General features: G+C 42.4%; 2 protein-coding genes across 2 annotated transcripts in view; one reads left to right on the forward strand and one right to left on the reverse strand.

Moving 5' to 3' along the window:
- Positions 1-17,848, forward strand: ARG2 (arginase 2). The gene is made up of 8 exons (XM_070758877.1): positions 1-248; positions 1,164-1,236; positions 6,525-6,702; positions 9,451-9,610; positions 13,730-13,824; positions 15,417-15,521; positions 15,665-15,801; positions 16,490-17,848. The coding sequence occupies exons 1-8, from the start codon at positions 132-134 to the stop codon at positions 16,693-16,695; spliced, it is 1,071 nt and encodes a 356-aa protein (XP_070614978.1). The 5' UTR covers positions 1-131; the 3' UTR covers positions 16,696-17,848.
- VTI1B (vesicle transport through interaction with t-SNAREs 1B) overlaps positions 15,807-26,884 on the reverse strand; it is a 19,886-nt gene continuing 8,808 nt past the window's right edge. Inside the window, exons 4-6 of the mRNA XM_070758887.1 lie at positions 21,099-21,272; positions 20,199-20,260; positions 15,807-17,215 (exon numbers count right to left, since the gene is read on the reverse strand). Coding sequence (XP_070614988.1) covers positions 17,125-17,215; positions 20,199-20,260; positions 21,099-21,272 — 327 coding nt within the window. The 3' untranslated portion in view covers positions 15,807-17,124. The remainder of the gene's footprint in view (positions 17,216-20,198; positions 20,261-21,098; positions 21,273-26,884) is intronic.

The raw sequence follows: 26,884 nt of genomic DNA on the forward strand, positions 1-26,884 counted from the left end.
CAAGGCGCGGAGAGCCTCGACCTAGCTGCTGGGTTATAAAGCTTCGGGCTCAGGCGGGCGCCAACGCCGGCGCGGTAACAGAGCGGGTTCTTCTTGCGCGCTGCTCTCTTTCCGAGATCATTTCCCCCGCGATGGCTGTTCGTGGCAGTTTCGCTCGGCTCCTCCAGCAAGCCGGCTCCCCTCTGAAGGTCCCTCGGAAGCTCTCCCATTCGGTGGCCATCATTGGGGCCCCCTTCTCCCGGGGCCAGGTAGGTGGGCGTCGCCTGCAGCAGGGGATAGTCCCGGAGCACCGATTTGTCCGTTCGGGAATGCGAGAGGTAGGGGAGGTGGGGGAAAGAGAGAAGGCGGGAGAGGAGAGGAGAAGGAGAGAAGAAGGGAGAAGGAGAGGTGGGGGAAAGATAGGAGGTGTGGGAGAGAGACAAAGAGGCAGAGGGAGAAAGAGATGGGAAAAAGAAAGGAGGGAGAGAGAGACGGGGCAAACGGAGAAGGAGGGAGAGAGGAGGGAGGGGGAGAGGGGTGGGGGAAAGAGAAGGAGGGATGGGAGAGAGGGAGAGGGGGGCAAAGAGATGGGGGAAAGATAAAAGCAAGGAGAGGGAGAGAGAGGTGGGGGGGAGAGAAGGAGGGGAGGGAGAGGGGGGCAAAGAGATGGGGGAAAGAGAAAAGCAAGGAGAGGGGGAGAGAGGTGGGAGAGAGAGAGAGAGACAAAGGCGTCTTTTGGTCCTGGGGGGGGGGGGTGAGGAGGGGCTGTGGACCTCAGCCTTCCCCAGCCAGCCTAACAAAAAGAACTGAACTTGATGCCCTGGGGGAAAAAAGACACAGAAGATGAATGATCTGTTTATCATTCATGTCCCATCCAGTTGATCCATGATGATGAGCCCTAAGCAGGAACAAAGCTGCTGCATGCGGTAGTGTGGCAAAGCCTGCGGAAGGGAAAGGGTACAGTGGTGGGTTTCAGAAGGCAGGAAAAAAAGGTTGGGATGGAGCTTTCTAGAGAATTTGACTGTCTGGCTGGCAGGGAAGAGGAGGGGGGCCGGCGGCGACAGAGGATGCTCTTCCTCATAGGAACTGGAAATTTCCAAGCGGCCATATGCCCTCGTTGATGTCACTTCCCACGGGTGTCATTTGAAATCACAGCGTGGATCCTTTTTTGGGGGGTCTTGCAGAAAAAAAGAGGAGTGGATCATGGTCCTGAAGCGGTACGGAATGCGGGACTGGTCGGAAAGCTCTCCAGCATGGGTAAGTGGGAAGGGCAGGATGGGAGCCTCTACGTTTTGGGAAGTTCTTTGTTTCTGCTCCTGCCTAACTTCCCCCACCTAGTTGTTCATATGATATGATTCACTATGAGTCTAGGTCTGAAACATTGAGCTTATTGCTCAACCTGGTGCCTTCCAGATAGTTGTGTGCCCATTGTTCTAATGTTGCCCAACCACCATCCAGTTTAAAGAAAGGAGAAATATATGTTTGAATGGTTATAGTATACAGTATTGCACTCAATCTGCAGCCCACTCGCTTATTAATTCCTGGCTTATTGAGGTGGGAATAGGAAATTATGGAAAGGCATAGTCTAACACATTTGAAAGATCTCATTGTGGAGATTGACTTACGAGATTCTAATCATTTTCAAGGTATAGATAAGATGATCATCAAGCAAAAGTGAATAGTTTGAAACAGACTTCATTTAGTGATTGAATAATTTGAAACAGACTTAAATAATTCCAAAGCATACTGTGCTATTGAATCTTCTTAAAACCCCATCAAAGTAAATCTTCCTAATCTCCAAGTTAAATATGAACTCAGTATTTGCCTCTTTTTGAAACCATCATATTACCATAAAGATAACTAAAGTCCCTACACAGTAGAAGGTTTTTTGTTTTGTTTTTTAATCCAAGTTATCTTGAATTAAAGCACAGGTCACACACATTTACTGTAGCTGATACTGTATATACTCAATCATCCAGAGCTTTTTGTGGAAGTCAGAAAAAAATGATTAGTAGTTACAACATTTGAGAGATTATTGAAGGAAAATTAAAAATCACAATTTAATAATATTTCAGTGTAAAAAATGAATATCATTTTGTGAAGATGACTGCAATATACTGTATGTCCATGATTAACTAAAAAGTTTCATCAAACATTTCAACTCCTAATTTCTTTATTAGATGGGCTGTTAAGTGCCAAAGGATACCAAACAAATTATTCAAAAATAGTGAAATAGCAAATCCTTTAAAAGTAGGACAGATGAGTAAACTTTATCTGATGTTAAAATTATAAAAATGACTTTTACTGTAAAGTTGACGAAACCTTGACGTTAAAAACTGAGTCACAACTATTGAGCAAAAAAATTAAGGAAGTAATCTAAGAAGTACCTGTGGGAAAAACATATAAAGTACAGTACTGTATATGGAGGGAAGAAATACATAATATTTAGTTGGAAAATGAAACAAAACCTTTTAGTAAACTAAGAACTACATTATCAGTCTGAATGCCTTGACGTTAAAAACTGAGTCACAACTATTGAGCAAAAAAATTAAGGAAGTAATCTAAGAAGTACCTGTGGGAAAAACATATAAAGTACTGTATATAGAGGCAAGAAATACATAATATTTAGTTGGAAAATGAAACAAACCCTTTTAGTAAGCTAAGAACTACATTATCAGTCTGAATGCCACTTGCTATATTCAGCATTCTCTGCTTATAATATCCTGATAATTTTGGATACATTTTGACTACAAGTTCATAGACAAACCTTCATGTCCAAGGAAAAATGATGAAAATGAATAATTAAGTGTTCTGACAATCTTGAAAAGTAGTAGGGCTGAAGTTTTAAATGAAATAACCGAGAAAATTTAAATATGTGGTTTTCTTGTGGAGGTGATGTGTGCTTTGTCTATGTGAGAAAGCTACTGTTATGACGAATAGTTGAAATAATGCTATTGTTGTTTCTCTGTATAAAGGAAAAGTTACCAAGAGTGAATGCAAAAACTACAGAATTTCTTTGTTATTAAAAGTCCCTGGGAAAGTGTTTGAACCTTGAAAATCTCTTAAGAGATGACAGCCTGAGAAATACGTTACCCAGTCTTTGCTTTATAGCAAGCCATTAAGGATGGATGTGAAAAAGAAATGTTATTGTGCTTTGTAGATTTAAGGAAAACATAATAAAGCAAACAAACTTGAAATAAACAATATAGAGTTGAAACTGGCTGTTGAATGCAGTAGGTACATGTACATCTATTCATAGAAGTAAAATGCATGAAGATGGAAGAAATGCTTAGTGAGTTGGCAGTTGGACAAAGAAAAAGAATTTGGAAAGATTTCATGGATAGAAGTGTTTACGGATAAACTGATAGAATGCTTATAGTGATTGTATATATAGGTGTGTTACTTGAGAATTTGAATGTGGAGTATGTGCAGATTATTTTGGTTGAGAATATAAAAATGATTTTCAGCAAAGGTTAAAGATACTATATGATGCAACAAGGAAATCTGAGAATATATTGCATCAATGTAGCTGGGCTTGACAAGAAATATAGAACAATACATAAATTGTGAAAAAAACGTGTAATTTGGTGGTATATTTAATACAGATGGGAGAATGAATGAAAAAAAGTAATGATGATACAAATGATACAAAAGTAATGAGGCACCACATGTTCAGTGGTGAAAAATGAACTTTGGTTGAAAGAAGGGAAAACTGCAGTGTATAAGAATGCACTTTTGACCTTGTCATTATACCAGAGAGTTGGTATGCCAGAAGAAACATTGCCTTAGAAATAGGATACTTCAGGTGCATTTGTGGAACAAGAAAAAGTAGCATTGAGAAGCAATGGATGTTGAACAAATGTAGAGCGAATACAGTAAGGTGACCAGCATGAAACATATGGTTTATTAATATGGAAGGAAGTTTAAGTTTAATTGGATTTGTATGCGGCCCTCTCTGAGGACTCGGGGCGGCTCACAGCATGTATGATTTACAATTGTAAATCAATCCTATTAATATATATAAAAACAATCCTTAAAAATTCTAATTTTAAAAACTTCCATTAACATTCATTCAACAAATCATACTAAAAAACATTACTTGGTCAGGGGGAAGATCTAGTAACCCCAGGCCTGGTGACAAAGACTCTTTCAGAAGGCAAGGAGGGTAAGGGCAGTGTGAATCTCTGGGGGGAGCTGATTCCTGAGGACTGGGGCCCCCACGGAGAAGGCTCTTCCCCTAGATCCCGCCAGCCGACATTGTTTGGTCGAAGGGACCCTAAGGAGACCAACTCTGTGGGACCTCACTGGACGCCGGGATTCGTGTGGTAGAAGGCGATCTCGGAGATAGACTGGTCCTATGCCATGTAGGGCTTTAAGGGTCATAACCAACACTTTGAATTGTGTCCGGAAACAGATCGGCAGCCAATGAAGTCCGTGAAGTGATGATGAGATATGGGCATGTCTTGGAAGGCCCCAAACTGCTCACATGGCTGCATTTTGTACGATCTGAAGTTTCCGAACACTCTTCAAAGGTAGCGCCATGTAGAAAGCATTGCAGTAGTCGGACCTTGAGGTGATAAGGGCATAAGTGACCATGAGCAAAGACTCCCTGTCCAAATAGGGCCGCAACTCGTACACCAGGCGGACCTGGGGTTGACTTGTTCTTGAACTCTGTGAACTTTGTGAAAGAATAGTGGGTTGAGAGGAAGAGAAGACTAAAGAAAACATGGTTCAGTGGAACGGATCAATTGTATATATATGTGACACTACAGTTAGCATCTGTATAGCAACCTTCCCCAAGTGCATATGTTGGACCAAGATTTCCTCAGCAGCTGGATCTTTAGAAAGTCTAGGAATTGATTCAGTACATTTGAAATATGGTAAATGATTTAGCTTTACTAGATATATGGTCAAAGCAATGGAAACTGCAGTTTAATGTTTCCAAATGTAAAATAATGCAATTGGGGAAAAGGAATCCTCAATCTGAGTATGGTACTGGCAGTTCTGTGTTGGCACAAACTTCAGAAGAGAAGGATTTAGGGGTAGTGATTTCTGACAGTCTCAAAATGGGTGAACAGTGCAGTCAGGCGGTAGGGAAAGCAAGTAGGATGCTTGGCTGCATAGCTAGAGGTATAACAAGCAGGAAGAGGGAGATTATGATCCCGCTATATAGAGTGCTGGTGAGACCATATTTGGAATACTGTGTTCAGTTCTGGAGACCTCACCTACAAAAAGATATTGACAAAATTGAATGGGTGCAAAGACGGGCTACAAAAATGGTGGAAGGTCTTAAGCATAAAACGTATCAGGAAAGACTTAATGAACTCAATCTGTATAGTCTGGAGGACAGAAGGAAAAGGGGGGACATGATCGAAACTTTTAAATATGTTAAAGGGTTAAATAAGATCCAGGAGGGAAGTGTTTTTAATAGGAAAGTGAACACAAGAACAAGGGGACACAATCTGAAGTTAGTTGGGGGAAAGATCGAAAACAACATGAGAAAATATTATTTTACTGAAAGAGTAGTAGATCCTTGGAACAAACTTCCAGCAGACGTGGTTGATAAATCCACAGTAACTGAATTTAAACATGCCTGGGATAAACATATATCCATCCTAAGATAAAATACAGAAAATCGTATAAGGGCAGACTAAATGGACCATGAGGTCTTTTTCTGCCGTCAGTCTTCTTTGTTTCTATGATTCTATTTGAAGGGCACTGTAATGTAAGACTTACTTTAAAAATATAGCCTGAAATCATGCACAGTATCTCTGATGGCAGGGTAGCCATCAATCTGATATCTTAATGGAAATCTTTTTTCTGTTACAACTGACTTTAAGTTCCTTAATAGTACTTACTCCCCCCCCCCCCCCCAGTAGTTAGGGCAGTGCAAAACACCAATGTCTCTGATAGGTTTATTCATGTTAATGCCTCTGAAGTCTACATAAGCGATCTTAGAAAACAAAACAGGGAGTGTTTGCAATTCAGTGCTTTAGGTGAAGGTTGTGTCCACCTACCCATAAAAAGAGAAAAAGTATGCTGAAGTTTGTTAATTTTAAATATTTGTATAGTCACCCCTCTTAAAACAAGACTTTGTGTTTTACAACCAGCAACTATTAGTAAGCATATTAAGAGAAGTGGATTGGTGTACAAATGAAATGCCACGATTGGCAATACCTATCAGAGCAACCATTTTGTGAGGGTGCTCTCATATTTTCACAATCCAAGCACTTTCTTTGCCTAAAAAAGTTTCTGTTTCTGTGCCACACAATTCACTTACAGCAGTGTTTCCCAACCTTGGCAACTTGAAGATATTTGGACTTCAACTCCCAGAATTCCCCAGCCAGCGAACGCTGGCTGGGGAATTCTGGGAGTTGAAGTCCAAATATCTTCAAGTTGCCAAGGTTGGGAAACACTGACTTACAGTACCAGGACTCTGGGAATTATTCATAGGAAAACAATAACAATTCTAAATTCCATCATATTCTGCCATCAAAGTTAATCTCTACAACTCTGCTTTCTTCTTCCATTCTGCTCGCTCATAGGTTGTCAGGTATATGATTTTGGAGACCTAAGTTTTACCCCGGTGCCCAATGATGAACTGTACAATAACCTGGTGAAGTACCCACGCTCTGTGGGATTAGCTAGCCAACTTCTGGCTGATGCTGTGAATGGAGCTGTGAAAGCTGGACATAGCTGCATCACCATTGGAGGTGATCATAGGTGAGTTAGAAAAAGTGAAATTACCATATGACTTTTATATAAAGAGCATCGATGTACATGTTTTATATTTAGATCCATTCAATGCTTGCTTGAAAGTAGCTAAGATGAACATTATTAAAAGAGGTGTTGAGTTCTAAAAATATTTTGGTTATAGCAGCTGGTGAAATTCCACAAATGATGGGCCTGGCAGTGGCAACACTAGATCTGAAAATGATTTGGGGGACTAGATGATGTTATATCCATTTAAAGTTATGCTGTAGGACTTACAGTAATGATAGATGGGTAGTGGATAAACTACAATTATACTAAATATAAAGTAGTCAGTGCTGTTTTTTTTTTTAAAAAAAAACCTCACTTGCAATTGGACAGGAACACACCACTGTTTCCATTAACCATATTTCATTATTCTAATAGAATAATCTCCCTATTTCAATCTAATCCTACATCATTTGAGGAAGTCTATATTACCAGAATGCCTCTAAACTCTGTTCTGCCGGGCTCTCTGATAGGAGCCTCCCAAAAATTCAAGGGTACAAATTTCAGACACACACACATTTGAAAATTCAAAACAATGTTCTTTATCCCAAAATTCAAAATAAACTAAGCACTCTTTTTGTATTGCAAAGAGCACTCATCCCAAAACAACCGGGTAGTCTGTACAATTAACCTTAAGCAGTCATTAAGTACTTAGCTAGCAGCTGTGAAGAAACTTCACACCTCTTCTTCTTCCAAAGAAGTGAGACACACACACACACATTGCTCTGCTTTGTTTTCAAAGGCCTGAAAAACCAACAAAGTCCAGAAACCAGCAACACAGGATTCCTGACGAACTGCGGATCAGATACTCTTCCACAAGGGCCAAGCCCACATGCTGCTATTTATAGCAGCAGCCCTAATTATTGGAGCCCCACCCAAACACAGGTGGCCGCTCTTATCTCCTGTAATATGTCCTTACTTGGTCTCTTCTACGCATAATTCTGCGCTTGCGTGGGTCCAAAACGTCATCGTCCGAATCAATGGAAGATAAGGGAGATTGACTGCCTGGGCTGTGTGCCAAGCCCTCCTCTGCCGAGTCACTCCCACCTTCTTCTTCGTCCGAGGAAACTAAACTCTGAACTGACTCTGTCGGCAATAACACAGGCCTGTGACATGTTGAAGTTTCCCCTGCATCCACCTCCACATTCCCTGGTGCAGGAGCTGGGCCAGAGCCAACCACAACAAACTCCAGCAGTGGAAGATGGCTTTTGTTATCATGCTTAGCCTGAGGATCTGGTTGACACTTAGAAAAAACAGATTTTCCATCTGGTGCCTATTGTGGGCATTTTGGACTATTGACTATAAGGCATATATACACATAGTATTTTACCATCAATGAGGACCCAAATTGTTGGGGGCAATATGCGGACACTAAACTGCTTAGAGGGGGCTGTAAAGCAATGTAAAGCGACATATGTAAGTCTAAATGCAGGGCTGAAATTCAGCAGGTCTTAACAGGTTCTGGAGAACCAGTAGAGGAAATTTTGAGTAGTTCAAAGAACCAGCAAATACCCCCCTCTGGCTGGTCCCAGGAGTGGGGAGTTGTTCTGTCGGGCTCTCTGGTAGAATCCTCCCAAAAATTCACAGGTACCAATTTCAGACACACAAACACGTTTGAAAATTCAAAACAATGTTCTTTATAATGAAAATTCACTTAAACTAAGCCCTCTTTTGGTATAGCAAAGAGCACTCGTCTCCAAACAAACTGGTAATTTGTACAAGTCCCTTATCAGTTCTGTGAAACTTAGCTTGCAGCTGTGAGGCAATTCACAGTCCTTCTTCTTTCACAAAGTGAAACACACTTTGCTCTGGTTTATTTTCAAAGCGGGGAAAAATCAGCACACAAAAAATCAAAGGCAGTAAAGCAGTCATGAAACACAGCAAACGATCAGATAATCCACCACAATGGCCAAACCCACAGGCTGCTATTTATAGCAGCCTCACTAATTACCACAGCCCCACCCAACCACAGGTGGCCTCATTTTCTTTGATAATAATCTGTCAGTTGTTGTTGCCTATGCATCACTCTCCGCATGCGTGGATGTATCATTAACTCTTGTTCTGAATCCAAGGAGGAGCTAGATAATTGATCTCCTTCTGAGCTGTCTGCCACACTCTCCTCCTCCCTGTCACTCATGTCTTCTTGGTCAGAGGAGCCTTCATCATCAGATTCCACCGGGGGCAAAACAGGCCTGCAGCATGTGGATGTCTCCCCCACATCCACAGTCCTTGGGGCAGGAGCTGGGCCAGAGCTAACCACAACAGGAGGGAATGGGGATTTTGCAGTATCCTCCCCCTTGCACACCCACCAAGCCATGCCCACAGAGCCAGTAGGGAAATTTTTTGAATTTCACCCATCTGAGTGCTATTGCTATCTCATATATCTAAATGATGCTGATTAAACTGATGTAGAGAATGTGATAGCGTAATGTTATATTCTGATTTCACATTTATCTCTTTACACCCTTAGTGGCAAGGCATTGTGGGCAGGATGATGTGCTTGATATTATTATTATTATTTATTATTATTATTTATTAGATTTGTATGCCGCCCCTCTCCGAAGACTCGGGGCCTTGATATGCCTTGATAAGAATTTAAGTGCAATTGTCATAGACATTTGATTCTGTTAACCCACATTTATCAGATATCCTAATTCCACTTTCCCTGATCTAGACAAGGCTGATATAAATCTGAGCTGTTTTCATTTACAGTTTAGCCCTTGGTTCTGTCAGTGGGCATGCAAGGCAGTACCCACATCTCTGTGTGATCTGGGTTGACGCCCATGCGGATATTAACACTCCACTCACCAGCCAATCAAGAAATCTCCATGGACAGCCGGTTTCATTTCTTTTAAGAGAACTTCAGGATAAGGTAAGTTGGGATTGCACAGAGATGTAACAAGGAATTGACAGAAATAGAGATTAATTACTGCCCGCGTGGACCATAATAAATCATTTCCGAGAGTCGATGGATTAAAGTAGAGAATCAGCTTTCAAACAAAGTTACTTTTATTACGAAAATAAGAAAAAATAAGTAATGCCTGTTGGAGGCATCTGAGATGCGTGCTACATCATTGAAACTAACAGAGAATGTAACAAAGGAATATGGAGGATCTCAACAAGAAGGAAATGATGCATGTATGATGTGGCAGGATTTTACATCATAATGGGTGGAGCTAACAAAACACACACTGTTAACTATTTAATTACTGAATAAATCTGAATGTCTCAATGTCTCTGCGGCTGTCAATACTCAGCGTGACAGGAATAGCACTTATTGAGCTATCGGTACTTTTTTAAAAAATTGGAAGTAAATTTTAGAGATCAGAGAGGTGACATATTTCTCCTAGATATAGTGGTGATTGTGTACCTTTTTTGCTTTGTCTGCCAAAAGTGTGTGTGAGCGTGCACACTAGTGCGTGCACATGTACACAACCTGAAGCCTAAGACGGTGAAAATGACCAAATGGGCAAACCAGAAGCTTGGAAAAACAGATGTTCAGTTTGCCCTTTGTACTGTTTTTTGCACTCCGGATGCTTCAGGGAAACTTCCTGAAGCCCCGGAGTATGAAAAACAGCACAACGGGCAAAACGGAAGTCCATTTTTCTGAACATCCAGTTTGCCCATTTGGCTGTTTTTTGCACTCCTGAGGTTTCAGGAAGCTTCTCTGAAGCTTCCAGAGGGCAAACGGCCTTCCCCAAGGCTGAACATTGTTCTGTCGGGCTCTCTGGTAGACTCCTCCCAAAAATTCATAGGTACAAATTTCAGACACACACACGTTTGAAAATTCAAAACAATGTTCTTTATAATGAAAATACACTTAAACTAAGCCCTCTTTTGGTATAGCAAAGAGCACTGGTCTCCAAACAAACTGGTAATTTGTACAAGTCCCTTATCAGTTCTGTGATACTTAGCTTGCAGCTGTGAGGCAATTCACAGTCCTTCTTTCACAAAGTGAAACACACTTTGCTCTGGTTTAGTTTCAAAGCGGGGGAAAATCAGCACACAAAAGGTCAACGTCAGTAAAGCAGTCATGAAACACAACGATCAGATAATCCTCCACAATGGCCAAACCCACAGGCTGCCTCATTTTCTTTGATAATAATCTCTCAGTTGTTGTTGCCTATGCATCGCTCTCCGCATGCTTGGCTGTATCATTAACTCTTGTTCTGAATCCAAGGAGGAGCTAGATAATTGATCTCCTTCTGAGCTGTCTGCCACACTCTCCTCCTCCCAGTCACTCATGTCTTCTTGGTCAGAGGAGCCTTCATCAGCAGATTCCACCAGGGGCAAAACAGGCCTGCAGCATGTGGATGTCTCCCCCACATCCACAGTCCTTGGGACAGGAGCTGGGCCAGAGCTAACCACAACAAACATCAGCTGGACAATGCATGTGTGCTGGAGCTGACATAGGGCACACATGCACACATGCATGCCATATGTTCACCATCACTGTTGTAGGGACATACATCCTGAACATCCAAGAATGGTGTTCTTTGCAATATATTATTGGAGGGATAATTCATAAAGATGCAAGCATCTCTATATTGAGTTAGTCAACATGATTTGAGATTGGGTGGCTATTGGCTTACTATATGGCAATTGTCATCATACAGTCCTTTCAGAATAACACTCATGTGCTTACATAGTCCTCATTTAGCAACCATTTGCAGTTACAATGATGGCAAAGCAATTTTGCACCCATTTCTCACATTTATGACCTTTGCAGGACTGTACGTGTAAAGCAAAGGTAAGCTGAAAGTAAGAAAGATTGTAAGCACCGTCGTTTTTGTCCACTTCGCTTAACAGACCCAATTGTAGTCATTAAATGAAGATTGCCTGTATTTTCTACCCATTAGGCATAATCTGTTATTTGATGGATTGTAGCTGAAAGTTAATGGCTGTGCCTACTGGTATTCCTGCAGTTTTCCTTCCAAAGGAAGGATCATCCATGGATGTGTTTTCATATCTTACCCCCAAATCCTGGTAATTTAAAAATCCTGTGTCCTTTGGGATTGGGCGGCATAGAATTTGAATGAATGAATGAATGAATGAATGAATGAATGAATGAATGAATGAATGAAAAATGAATGAATGAATGAATGAATAGCACTTGTTTGATTATACCCACTTGAAAAGTACTATCAACTCAAAATATGGGAAGCCTTTCTTAGCTAGATTTACTTCCTGCTGTCAGCAACTCAACTCTTAATTTAATTTAATTTAATTTAATTTAATTTGTATGCCACCCATCTCCCAAGGGACTCTAGGCGGCTCACAACAAAGATTAAAACATATAAATATATTAGAAGTGCTAAAGAACAATCTAAAAACCATTTGAATCCCACAGTTAAAAACTATACATACCATTTATGGCCGGATCTTGATGGTACACCATCAGGTCAACGGCCCCAGGCTTGCTGGAAGAGCAAGGTCTTTATAGCTTTCTGGAAGGCCAGTAGAGTGGGGGCAGTCCGGATCTCAGGAGGTAGCTGGTTCCAGAGAATCAGAGCAGCCAGAGAGAAGGCCCTCTCCCGCAAACCCGCCAGCCAACATTGTTTAACTGGCAGGACCCGGAGAAGACCAACCCTGTGGGCCATTATCGGTCGCTGGGACCTAGGTGGTGGGAGTTATTAACCATAGAACATGGTTATTGTTCTTACCCAAACTTAGCAAGTTAAAATAACACTGTAGCTAAATGCTCTTATTACATTTAACTCTTGGAAAGTAGTACAATCAAATAAATCTGAATTGCCCCTAGGGCAGGGAGGAAAGTTAACTTCAGTACATCTTTTCTTTTTCTAAACTCTCATTCACCCTAGTCAGCTTGGTAATGGACTCTGATTCAAAAGAGATTTACCGAACAGCGCGCACTCAGTAATCCAAATAAGCATTATAAAAGGGCATGGCAGGATCTGATGTTTTCATCAAGGCGATGAAATTTCCAAACGTTTCGTATAGGAATGGCAATGATGTGTAAGAGAGAGGCATACTTTGTAGTGCAACCCTGCTCTCCACATCCATTTTTATTTTATTTATTTATTTGATTTTTATGCCGCCCTTCTCCTTAGAGTCAAGGCGGCTTACAACATGTTAGCAATAGCATTTTTTATCAGAACCAGCATATTGCCCCCACAATCTTGGTCCTCATTTTACCCACCTCGGAAGGATGGAAGGCTGAGTCAACCTTGAGCCGGTGATGAGATTTGAACCACTGACCTTCAGATCTAGTCATTTTTTCAACTCTCTGTGGAGCCCTCTGGCCATCAATCCAGTTTGAAATACAGGTAGTCATCGACCTACAAGAGTTCAATTAGTTTGAAGTTACAACAGTGCTGAAAAAAATGACTGATGACCATTTTTTCACCTGTATGACCATTGTAGCATCACTTTGGTCACATGATCAAAATTCAGATGCTTGGAAATTGACTTAGATGGTTGCAGTATCCCAGGGTCATGTGATCACCCTTTGTGATCTGGCAAGCAATGTCAAGGAGGAAACCATCGTTCTATTAACTTAATATTTGCAGTGATTCACTTAATAACTGTGTCAAGAAAGGTGGTGAAATTGGGCAAAATTCACTTAACTGCCTCACTTAGCAACAGAAATTTGGGTCTCGTAAATCGAGGACTACCTCTATGTATTTCAATATTAGAATGTTTTCAAAAGCTTTGTGTTTTGGATTGCAGCAAATTTTATGTAAGAAACTGAATGAGATTGAATTATTTTATTGGGAACGTTGATATCCGTTTGGCCTGAGTTGGAGGATAAAAGGAAAAATATAGCACCTTTAATCTATTACAAGTTACCAGTATTTCTGTGGAAGAGAAAATGTTACATGGCCACAGCAATATCAACCAAAACAAGATTTCTATAACAGGATATTGGAGGGATCATACTAAAATCATGTTGAGTTGGCAAGATAATGGCACTCAGATATTATTTCCTAGACCAATTTTTTCAGGATCATGATTTTCTGTTATTTTGAAGGTGCCAGCGCTTCCTGGATTTTCCTGGCTCAAGCCCTGCCTTTCACGATCAGATATTGTATATATTGGTCTGAGAGATGTTGATCCTGCTGAACAGTAAGTACATGATACTATTATTCCTTTCCTCCCAATTCGTAACAAGATGATTGCTGTATACTAGAGCAGTGATGGCAAACCTTTTTTGGCTCTGGTGCCAAAAAGGGTGTGCGTGTGTGCGATAGCGTATGCATGTGTGCCCACACCCATACTTACAGGACAGCCTTCTGCTACATAAATCCCTCCGGCCAGTTAGGTCCCAAAGAGTTGGCCTTCTCCAGGTCCCGTCAACCAAACAATGCCGCATGGCAGGGCCTAGGGGAAGAGCCTTCTCTGTGGGGGCACCCGGCCCTCTAGAATCAGCTCCCCCCAGAGATTTGTACTGCCCCCACCCTCCTTGCCTTCCACAAGAGCCTCAAGACCCATCTATGTCGTCAGGCTTGGGGCAATTAGACCTTGCCCCTCTGATCAATAAATGTAATGTATAGTGTGATTGGACTGTATCATTGCGTATTACATTAGTGTTTTTAGTTGTATTTTAAATTATTAGATTTATGCTACATGCTTATGTTTATATCTATTCTGTGAGCCGCCCTGCGTCTTTGGAGAGGGGCGGCATACAAATCTAATAAATAATAATAATAATGATAATAATAATATGAGACATCTTCCCCAGGCCTATATAGTTTACGTATGGTATGTTGTGTGTATGTTTTTTAAATTATGGGTTTTTAGTTTTTTCAATATCAGATTTGTATTCTACACTGTTTTCTACTATTGCTGTGAGCCGCCCCGAGTCTACGGAGAGGGATGGCACACAAATCTAATTAATTAATTAATTAATTAATTAATTAATAATAATAATAATAATAATAATAATAATAATAATAATAATAAATATGAGACATCTACCCCAGGCCTATATAGTTTATGTATGGTATGTTTTGTGTATGTTTTTTAAATTATGGGTTTTTAGTTTTTTAAATATTAGATTTGTATTGTACACTGTTTTCTACTATTGCTGTGAGCCGCCCTGAGTCTACAGAGGGGCAGCATACAAATCTAATAAATAATAATAATAATAATAAAATAATATGAGATATAGTAGAAAACAATGCAGTGCCCTTAAATATTAGATTTGTATTGTACACTGTTTTTTACTATTGCTGTGAGCCGCCCCAAGTCTACGGAGAGAGGCAGCATACAAATCTAATTAATAATAATAATAATAATAATAATAATAATAATAATAATAATAATAATATAATAGTAGAAAACAATGCAGTGCCCTCCCCCGCGCATATACATACAACCTTGCACTGCCCGTTGCATGCGCACAATCTCCCACATGGTCCCCCGCGCATGCGCACAGTCCTCACTGGATTTCCAATAGGCCCATTGGGCTGATTTTCACCATCCCCAGGGTTCAGGAGGCTTTACTGAAGCTTGGAGAGAGCGAAAACGGCCGAAAATAAGGCAGAAAATCAGCTGACTAGTGAGCCCATGCACACTGGAGCTGACATAGGACAACACCTCGCTTGCCCTCAGATATGCCTCTGCTTGCCCCCTGTGGCACTCATGCCATAGGTTCGCCATCACTGTTCAAGAGTGACTGCAAGGATATTTAACTTTAACCTATCTTCTCAAAACAGCTACATTCTGAAGAACTATGGCATACAGTATTTTTCAATGAGACATATTGATGATCTTGGAATCCAGAAAGTGATGGAAAAAACGTTCGACCATCTTTTGGGAAGGTAACGTGCTTTGAAGACTATTTGCTAGGCAATTAAATACGCCAGAAATCTGATCATTAGCGACCGTTAGCCATAACCTACCAATTACTAGGATATGTGACCTGTATGACTAAAGTGTAAACGAAAGTATTATCTCTTGTCAGAGGGCCAAGACCAATCCATCTGAGCTTCGACATTGATGCCTTCGACCCATCCCTGGCTCCAGCAACAGGGACAACTGTCTTGGGTGGATTAACATACCGTGAGGGCATGTACATTTCTGAGGAAATACACAACACGGGTAAAAACCATTTAAGCATCTTTTTTAAGAAATTGAGTTAAGGTAACAAGAATCACAAAAGTTGTAATTATATGCTTGCAGGATATTTGTACTACAAAAATATACAGAAATGTTTAAATCAAAATGTTAACAAAATAAATCTAATAGAAGCTTGGATTCTTTCATTCTCTCTTTCAACGATTCATGAGGCATCCTGGACTGAAGACTGACAATAGCAGTGTTTTTCGAGCTTTCAGATGGCACCTGAAGGGTCATCTAGTTCTCCTAGTTAATTAAAAAAAAAATTACAGGCTATGCTGCCAAGTTTTAGCATAAGTTATATGGAAACGTAACTTAAGAGAAGTCAATGTTCATAGTTCATCCCCCTGTTGTTATCATTACTTTTTGTTATCTGTTTATTTATATTACACTTCTCCGACCTTCTTCTTGACTCAGTTTAAAATTATCAGGGCATTTTAAAGGCGTAAATGATATTTTAAATATTTAGCCATTCATTTCCTGGCAACAAGAAAATATAGAAAAAGGAAATAAAACTATTGGAAATTACTATTGCTTTGGGTAAATGTAGGATTGATGCAACATGTAATGAGACAGATGTTATTTGGCTGAAGAGATTTTTTTTTTTCTTTTTAATACTGCAAATTTCTGTCTCTTGCTACAAAATAATTCACTGCCTTCACTTTCCCAGGCCTGCTTTCAGCTATGGACCTTGTAGAAGTAAATCCATTCCTTGGAGCTTCACAGGAAGAAGTGAACGCAACAGCTGCTTTGGCAGTAGATGTGATCGCTACAAGCTTTGGGCAGACGAGAGAAGGAGCACACATTGTTTTTGAGAACCTACCAACACCTAGTTCGCCAGATGAATCAGAAAATGAAGAGCAAGTCCGACTTTAGAGTCTCCCAAGTGGCGGCAAATGCCACCCAAAGGGCATTATGTATAGTTTTGCTGATCTGCTAAATGAGTGGACAGAACAAAAATCAAGTGTACTACATTCTGAAGTCTTCGCTCAGCTTTGGAGATCTTTTTTTCAGCTGGGAACTCAAACTGTGCCACAAATTAATCTATATCTTCAGTAGAAATGACTATTGTGTTATATTGCAGATGTAGTTCACAGTTTGTCTTTTCTCCAGCCACATCACCTCCCAGTAGCACTGCACCGTTCTCAGAAGGACATGTCAAGACTGACAACAAGCCAGCACTATATATTAAACGTAGTAAGATACAGTCCATCTGTTCAATCTGTAGTCAAAGATGTATTGCCAAGGAATGTCCATGTAGTGGATTGAAGACAGCAAAGGAGAAAAGCTGCATCTCTTCAAGGCTTAGGTGAAGAACTTGTAGTAGACAAGACCTCCCAGGATGATGAACTCCAGGATAATGATGACAGAGAGTAGCAATTTATTTGTCATAAGCCTAGAAAGAAAGAGACACAAACTTGGTTGTTGTTTTTTTTAAACCTCAAGTCATTACCCATCATGAAAAACCACTGAAACTATCCAATTTCATTTTGGGTGAAGCAAATCCTTTGCATGTTTACTCAAAAGCAGATCCCTTTATTTACTACGGCGGGCGTCTCTAACCTTGGCAACTTTAAGACTTGTGGACTTCAATTCCCAGAATTGAAGTCCACAAGTCTTAAAGTTGCCAAGGTTGGAGACCCCTGTACTATGGGATTTAAGAAAAATCCTAGGTAAATAGGCACAGGGTTACAGCCACGGTGGAGAAAATGAATGATGGAGAAGTAAGTAATAATTAACTATTTTTGTATAAAATATCATGGCTCTTGAGATTCCTTGCAAACCATCAAAACAGTCTTGCTGGAAGTTACAGAGCCTCACTGTAGGGTATGGGAAAAAGTATAAAAGAATAGAGGGCAGAGATATACTTCACTCCTAATTGAAGGGATAAAGCTGTCATAGTTCTAGTTTCTGGCAAACGGGAGACCACAAAGAGCTGAAAAGCTGATGATAATGGTATGAATATTGTTTTTAGTAGTTTCCTTTTGTATAGTTTCTTTCAATAAAGAATGAACCTTATTGAATGGAAGCCCCTGTTTGTTTGGTTTCTTTCCTGCTAGCGTGCAAAAAAGCCTGCTGTGGTGGACATGCACATGGACTTCTTTCTATGGGGCCTGAGTTCCAGAAAGGGGCCAATATTTGTATCCACGCTTTAAAGCAGTGTTTCCCAACCTTGGCAACTTGAAGATATTTGGACTTCAACTCCCAGAATTCCCCAGCCAGCCTTCGCTGGCTGGGGAATTCTGGGAGTTGAAGTCCAAATATCTTCAAGTTGCCAAGGTTGGGAAACACTGCTTTAAAGAACAATCAAGCTAGCCGCCTGACAAGATAGAGAAATTAGACCTTTCACAGCATTTTATGTAATACAGGTAATCCTCGACTTACGACAATTAATTGAGCCCCCGATTTCTGTTGCTAAGTGAGACACCTGTTAAGTGAGTTTTGCCCCGTTTTATGACCGGCCTTGCCATAGTTATTAAGTAAATCACTCCAGTCATTAACACAGTTGCTAAGCGAATCTGAGTCAGTTGACAATTGCATGAATTTTGATCACATCTCAAGGTTGCAGGTATGTATGTATGTATGTATGTACGTACGTATGTATGTATTTATTTATTTATTTTTTGATTTGATTTGTATGCCGCCCCTGTCCGGAGACTCGGGGCAGCTAACAGCAATAATAAGACAGCATACAATAATAATCCAATACTAAAAACAATTAAAAACCCATTATTATAAAAACCAAACATACATACAGACATACCATGCATAAAATTGCAAATGCCTAAGGGGAAAGAGTATCTCAATTCCCCCATGCCTGGCGGCAGAGGTGGGTTTTAAGCAGCTTACGAAAGGCAAGGAGGGTGGGGGCAATTCTAATCTCTGGGGGAGTTGGTTCCAGAGGGCCGGGGCCGCCACAGAGAAGGCTCTCCCCCTGGGTCCCGCCAAGCGGCATTGTTTAGTTGATGGGACCCGGAGAAGGCCAACTCTGTGGGACCTAACTGGTCGCTGGGATTCGTGCAGCAGAAGGCGGTCCCTGAGATAATCTGGTCCGGTACCATGAAGGGCTTTATAGGTCATAACCAACACCTTGAATTGTGACCGGAAACTGATCGGCAACCAATGCAGACTGCGGAGTATTGGTGTAACATGGGCATTAGCATCCAAACTAAATCAGAGTCCAAGTCAAAGTATTCCTCAAAGTTCTAATTCATTGACTGGAGCCATTCTGGCACCTAACACTGGGAAACCCAAATCTGAGTTTCCCACCCAGTTGAAAGTTCACATCCCTTATCCCCCATCCACAAACTTGCCACGTTGCCCACTCACATTGCACCAGTGTGGCAAGTCTTCCTTCCACTTCCACCCAGGTGGGTGGGCATAGGATGTCCTTGAACTACTCAAAAGAATGCTTCCTGTCTCCATCTGCTCCCCCATGCAAATCACCCCTCCCAAGTTCCCATAAACATCAGGCCTTCTATAGATAGTGTAGCAAGCCACTGATTTATCCCCAACTTCTGCACCGGCTTGACATCACGTGAATGGTGTGTATTTGTGCCAGTGTGCTGCAATGGTCCTAAGAAAGAACAGTCATTAAGTCCTCTTTTTCAGTACTGTTGTAACTTCGAACGGTCACTAAATGAATGTAAGTTAAGGACGACCTGTATTTATAAAGCTTATTTTCTGTTGATTCTTCCATTCTGAGGGGTGAGAGGCATCTTAAATTTAAGGCACATCCAATTTTCTTATTTTATTCTTGTTCCAATGGCAGGGGGGAGGGAAATTAATCTGCAATATCCATTATGGCTAGAGAAATATTTGTGTTTATGGTAGGGTTTTTATCTATCATATTCCTTTAGGCTGTCTGGCAATCACTTTCTGAATAGTATGGGGCAGTCCACAATGTTGCATATGAAAGAAGGAAATGGCAAAAGAAAAGTCTTTCTCTCTTTTTAACAAAAGCTAAATTATCAGATCTGAGCTGCAAAAATCCAGATGACCCCTACAGAGGTACATTTTTGCTGTTTCTACTCATTGTTTACAGCCTAGATGCAGCAAACGGGTTTACAGCCTAGATGCAGCAAATGGGTTTACAGCCTAGATGCAGCCTAGATGCAGCAAAACTCAATTTGGATTGTTCAGCATCCAAGTCACTAATGTTCCCTCACTGTTGGACTTCACATTTAATGTACAAAGGCCTAAAGGTGCACCAGCCATACAAATTACAAGTGGTCCCTAACTTACTTGCCTATTCCTAACTACATAGGTCTACAAATTGCTGAATGTGATCCCTGAACAATGCCCTCTTTCCCACAGCTATATGAAAATAAAAGCCATTCTTTGATAGGGACATTGAAGGTAGGCCAAGCCTTACCAACCTTCTTGACATGGAACGTAGGATCTTCCGACTTCTGCTCAAATTTTCATTTGTGTTTACTAACTGTAAAGAAGAAGAAAAAAAACAATGAATTCCCACCTGCTTGGCAAGGGATTAGGGTGCTACTTTTGACAGTTGGGAAGCATTATATGTTAAGCACAATGTTGAAATTAGAAGATCAAGCCAAACTTAAGAGGAGGATAATGATTAGAACATATCCAGTCAGCTCCTGTCCATAACATTCTGTAACAATAATTAAAAGAAGTATAATGTACTTTGTGTATTTCTCTATTTTTTTCTTTTATACTAATAGATTGAATTATGTTTCTGATAACAAGTCAAATAATACACTACCCAAGGTCTTTTGGTCTTTTCCTGAAGGAAAAAAAATGTTATAGTGAATAGCAAAGATATCAGGTAAAACAAAAGCAGCATTTGGGGGCTGGCTAGGAATTCTATGTTGGAACAGAGACCATAAGTAAGTTCCATTATTGGGACATTTAATTATGTATTTATCTAGCTATCTAGTTTCTGAGATTTCAGCATTATGTTAAAAAAGAAGTGTTATCTTTAAAATAAATTTAAACACATACCTAAGGAAAATCCAATCCAATCTCAAGAAAACAGTATTTGATTCTTTAGAAAAAGTAGACCCAGACCCGGAACAAGGAAAAATATTCTTTTTAAACTATATTGTTACATTAAATAGCTGTATAAGCTAAAATTGCTATTTGATTGCAGTTTCCTCTCATTATCCCAGTCATGAAAGAGGAAAGCCTCACAGAAAGGTGATATGGGAAGAGAGAAAAATATATATTTTTTCATGAAGTCAGGGAAACCTGTCTGTTGATAGGACAAGAAAAACAGATTGTTCTATTCCAGTGGCGTTTTGAAAACTTACTCTGCCTTTGGTGCGTTCCAGCTGCTCACGCTGCCCACCTAGTTCTTCAATGATGTCACTACCAATCTGATCAGTTTCTGCGGCAATCTGATGTGTCCGATCCAAGCTCTGGGTGGCTCGGTTCAAGCTTTCTGTTCCCTGAAGCAGTAACACCCTCTGAGACTGCATCTGAGTCTAAGAGACAATTAAGACCTATTTAAAAAGGCAGAAGGGATATTTTACCTTTCAGTATGTTCTTCCCCGAAAGTGAGATTTCAGTCATGCTAGCAATCTAAAAGGAGAATAAGAGAAATTTCCTACTCATGAGAGGAAGTCTATTTTTATTATTATTATTATTATTATTTATTAGATTTGTATGCCGCCCCTCTCCGCAGACTAAGGGCAGCTCACAACAGTGATAAAAACAATACATGGTAACAAATCTAATACCGGTAATTAAAATCTAAAATAACAGTTTTACATTAAAAAGTCTAAAAAGAAAAAAACCCCAATATATAAAATACATACACACAGTCATATCATGCACAAAACTACATAGGCAAGGGGGGGATGTCTCAGTTCCCCAAAGCCTGACGACCGAGGTGGGTTTTAAGGAGTTTACGAAAGGCAGGGAGTAAATGTTGGCAAAAACGCCAAGATGATCCCATCTCCCTGTCCAAACTTTCTGATGGCAGAATCAGTTTGATTCTGCCATCGAAAAATGTCCCTTGTCATACAGCAGAAAATATACATACAGGTTATCCCCCCCCCCCATTAATTCAAGCAACATTTCCTTGGAGTATTTACAAATCAGCTTCCCCCTCTTTCAATAGAGTTCAGCTATATTCTTAGGGCAGTGGTCCCCAAACCTTTGGGCACCAGGGACTGGTTCCATGAAGAGGTTTTTCTGTGGACTGGAGGGAGTGTGGTTTTAATTTATTTGACTTTAATTTAATTTATTTAACTTTTAAGCTACCCAACTCCTTGCGGACTCTGGGCAGCATACAGTAATAAGAATAATCTAATATAAAAGCAATATTTACAATAATAAACATCATAAGAAAGCAACAGCAATATAAAAGAGTTAAAACCCCAAAATACATCAATCATTCAACAAACATTCACACTTCTTGGGCCCGGCTAGTTGGTCTTGCTCAGCGGCCCCAGACCTCCCGCAGAGCCATATTTTCACACCCTTTCAGAAGGCTAGGAGGGTGGGGGCAGAACAAGTCTCTGAGGGAAGTTGATTCCACAAGGCTGGATATACTACAGAGAAGGCCCTCCCATGTGGCCCCGCCAATTGGCACTGTTTAGCCAACGGGACCTGGAGAAAGTTGACCCTTTGGGTTCTCATCAGTCACTGGGAGATATGTGGCAAAAGACAATCTCATAAATAGTCTGGCCCGATACCATGTAGGGCTTTGTAGTCAATAACCAACACCTTAAATTGCATCCAGAGGCCAATCAGTAGCTAGTGCAGCTCACAGAGTGTTGGCGTTATGTGGGTGTACCCTGCAAACCATGGATGGGGCTTCACTTGTTTGTGTGTCCCAGTTTGACATGTCGCAGACCAGTGTCTGTCCAAAGACCAGGATTCATCCCAGACTTAAGGGATGAAGGACTACATTGATTCAGATAGATACTAATAGTGTGGTGGACCTAGACATCACAGAGTTTAAATGACATCAAACCTAGCAATTTGAATTGTGAGGAATTGTATAAACGGCTTACGTTAAAATTCAAACGGCTATGTATTAAAATTGAAATTTTGGTCAGGGTACTACATATTTGACTTTGTAATCTTCAACAAGTGTGGCTAGTTCGTTAGCCATGACACAACCAAGTATGCTGTGCTTACTGCTCACTTCCCTTGAAAAGGAAAGGACCGTTGAACTTACCTGAACGGTCTTCTCGATGCACTGCAAGGAGAGTCCAACATGGGTAATTCTTCAGTCTGATTGGTAGGGACTGAGTTTAATTGAAATATTAGTTAGGCACCACCCCCTTAGCCCTCCAGTCTAATATGAACGAAGGAGCAGTAATGTAAAACAACGTTTTATTGAACAATAAACTTCAAAAACTGCTTCCAACAAAAACTTTAACCCACAGAGACCCTGGTCCCGAATTCGGGTGGGTTTGGACTCTCCTTGCAGTGCATCGAGAAGACCGTTCAGGTAAGTTCAACGGTCCTTCTACAATGCACTTGCAAGGAGAGTCCAACATGGGATATACCCAAGTTACCATTAAAGGGAGGGAGAAGGCTGGACCAGGGGCGTTGAGAACGAACAAACCCCTTGTAAAACCCTCCTCCCAAACGCAGCCTCCGAAGAAGCAAAGGAGTCAATTCTGTAGTGCTTAATGAACGTGGACGGGGTTGCTCACGTTGCCGCCCGGCAGATGTCCTCTAATGGAGCTTGAGTCCTCCAGGCCGATGATGTGGCAGCACTACGCGTAGAATGCGCTGTTATCCCTTGAGGAATAGGTGTGTTCTTGGCCGTGTATGCCTCCGATATGCAGACTCTCAGCCACCGACTGATAGACTGAGAGGATACCTTACGTCCCATGGCCCTGTCAGAAAAGGACACAAACAGGGCTTCCGAGACTCTAAATGTCTGAGTTCTGCGCACATAGATCTTTAAAGCGCATCTTACGTCCAGCTTGTGCCACTTCAGCTCCAAGGGGTGAATTCCACGGGCGCAAAAGTCAGGGACTACAATGTCCTGAGACCTATGGAAGTTAAGAGTTAACCTTGGGCATGAAGATCGGGTCCAATCTCAGCACTACCTTATTAGGATAAAATTGACAAAGATCCTGTCTGGTTGACAACGCCGAGATCTCTGACACCCTCCTGGCAGACGTAATGGCTACCAAGAAAGCAGTCTTGATGGTCAAGAACCTTAAGGAGATCTGGCGAATAGGCTCAAAGGGGGGACCTGTGAGGGCGTCAAGAACCAGGGGCAGATCCCACGATGGAAACTGATGAACAGCGGGAGGCCTAACGTTGGCTGCCCCCCTCAGGAAATCCCTGACCCAAGGATGTCTCGCAAGGGGTCGGTAGTGATCTTTACCCAGAATTGTCGATAACGCCGCCACATGGCGCCTAAGTGTATTGGGTGCAAGGCCCTTGTCCAGACCGGACTGCAGGAAGGACAAGACTACTAGAACCGACGCTCCCTGTGGGTCTAACTGTTGATGCTCGCAAAAAGTACAGAAGGCCCCCCAGGTGGCTTGATAGATCCTCCTAGTAGAAGGCCTACGGGCAGCTAGCATTGTGTCTATAACCTTGTCAGGCACGAGCTGATTTTTTAGATGGAACCGCTCAAGTGCCAAACGGTTAGTTGCCACCACTGGGGCTCCGGATGAACCATTGTCCCTTGGTGGAGTGAAATCCGATGGTCGGGAATCCTCCAGTGGGGCGACACTGAGAGCTCTGCAAGATCGGCAAACCAACTGCGTCGAGGCCAAAGGGGAGCCACCAGCAGCACCTCCGCTCTTTCCTGTATTATCTTCCGGATCACCTTTGGTATTATGATGACCGGTGGAAAGGCGTAGAGCAGACCGGGTGGCCACCTCTGGCGTAACGCATTCACTCCCTCCGCTCCCGGGGAGGGGAAACGTGAGAGGAAGCGGGGGAGCTGAGTATTGGAACAAGTGGCGAAAAGATCCATAACTGGACTCCCAAACCTCCCAACAATCTCCTGGAACAGTGAGAGGTTCAGACTCCATTCCCCTGGGTCCAGAGTCTCCCGACTTAACCAGTCCGCACACACATTTTCCACCCCTGAAATGTGCTCCGCAGACAGAGAGGCTAGATTGGCTTCTGCCCATGACAGCAGGGACTCGGCCTCCTCCATCAATCTCCGCGACCGTGTTCCCCCCTGCTTGTTTATGTGTGACTGTGTGGGAACATTGTCTGTCATGATCAAAACGTCGTGACCCCTTACCAAGTGGGCGAATCTCCGGAGGGCTAGCGAGACCGCCCGCAGCTCCAACAGATTGATGTTGTAGTTCCGTAAATCCTCTGACTCCCAAAGGCCCTGGGCCATCTGAGAGGAAGTGTGAGCCCCCCACCCAGTTAGGCTGGCGTCCGTTGTTACCGTGAGAAGATCCTTCTGTAGGAAGGAGGATCCCCTCCCCAACGCCGGGGAAACCCACCATTGAAGGGACCTGCGCACTCTGGTGGTAAGGAGTACTTTCCTGTGAAGATGACTGCACTTCTCCCTCTGAAAGGGGAGCAGGAACCACTGAAGCGGGTGTAGGTGGTGTCGAGCCCATGGTAAGATGTCTATGCATGACACCAGCGTCCCTAAGACCTTTGACAAGAAGGAAAGGCGAGGACATCGTTGTTTGTCCAGGTCCCGCAGCAGCTTCCGGATGGAGGATTGTCTCTCCTGGGACAGGAAAACCATCCTCAGGGTTGAGTCTATAGTCGTCCCCAGATGGGCCAGACGCTTTGTAGCTGTTAGATGGCTCTTTTCCCAATTCACTGAAAAACCGTGAGCCTGGAACGTTCTGATGGTCAGGCGGAGATGTCTGTCCGCTTGCTCCCGTGTCCTTGCCAAGAATGACTATATCGTCGAAGTACGCCATCAGGCGTACCGATCTTTGTCTCAGCCAGGCTGTGAGGACGTCCAGCAACTTCGTGAATGTTCTCGGTGCTGAAGACAGTCCAAAGGGCATAGCCCGGTATTGGAAATGATTGTCCCCCAGACTGAATCGCAGAAACTGTCGGTGCGAAGGACAAATAGGAACATGGAGGTAAGCCTCCTTGAGGTCGATTGAAGTCATCACATCGTTGTGCCGAACCGAAGCAAGGATCGACCGGAGCGAATGCATCTTGAACCTTCGGTACTTGATGTAGAGGTTCAGTTGCCGAAGGTTCAAGATCAGTCTGACTCCTCCCGACGACTTCGGGACAAGGAACACCACAGAGTAGAACCCCTTGCCCCGAGGGAACCTCTTCTATGGCCCCTATTTCCAACAGATGCAAGACCTCTTGGTGTAAGAGAGACCTTTTCTGAGGCTCCGAAGGAACAGGACATGGAAGAAATCGCTGAGGTGGGGGGCGAAAGAATTCCAGTTTCAGACCCTGAGCTACCGTGGAAGTTGCCCACGCGTCTGTTGACGTGGACTCCCAACGGCTTGCGAAATGTGTCAACCTGCCGCCCAACGGAAGAGAATTCCGAGAGTCACTTATTTTTTCTGAAACCACGATTGGCTCCCCTGAACGGGCGGCGACCCTGTGAGGATCTGTTGCGGTCCTGCATGTAGGTCCTGTCAGATCTAAAAAAACCCTGGATGGAGGAGCCCTGGAAATAAGGCCTCGACGCCTGGGTAGAGGTGGAGGCGGGCTCTGGCCGAAAGGGCTGGCGCCTTTGATAAGGCGTGAAACGCCTATCCTGCCTCCTATTTGACTTGGGCATCACTTTCTTCTTGTCCTTGTCCTCTATTAACACCTCATCAAGGACTTCACCAAAAAGCTTTTTGCCCGTAAAGGGGGAAGATGCCAGGGACCACTTGGACTTCACGTCCACCTGCCAGTGGCGGAGCCATATAAGACGGCGAGAGGCCACCGACGAGGCCATGGCCCTGGATGCGAACTTGGCCGCGTTCGCTGTGGCGTCAGCCGAAAACTCAGTGGCCGCCAGAAGCTTGTTTAGATCTTGCCTGAGGCGCCCATCCTCCGGATTCACCCTCGATTGAATCTCCCTAATCCATAGGAGGGTGGCCCTGTTAAAAAACGAGGCTGCAGAGGCGGCCCGAATAACCCAAGCCGCCATCTGGTGAGTCTTCCTGACAACGTTCTC

This window comes from Erythrolamprus reginae, chromosome 1, assembly GCF_031021105.1.
Source record: "Erythrolamprus reginae isolate rEryReg1 chromosome 1, rEryReg1.hap1, whole genome shotgun sequence".
In the NCBI taxonomy this organism is placed as follows: Eukaryota; Metazoa; Chordata; class Lepidosauria; order Squamata; family Dipsadidae; genus Erythrolamprus; species Erythrolamprus reginae.

What these genes read in the sequence shown, in the direction of transcription:
- ARG2 (XM_070758877.1), top strand. Translation starts at nt 132, where the DNA reads ATGGCTGTTCGTGGCAGTTTCGCTCGGCTCCTCCAGCAAGCCGGCTCC. An exon ending in CCCCCTTCTCCCGGGGCCAG is followed by an intron (nt 249 to 1,163) that starts GTAGGTGGGCGT and finishes GGGGTCTTGCAG; the next exon opens with AAAAAAAGAGGAGTGGATCA. An exon ending in TGAGGAAATACACAACACGG is followed by an intron (nt 15,802 to 16,489) that starts GTAAAAACCATT and finishes TCACTTTCCCAG; the next exon opens with GCCTGCTTTCAGCTATGGAC.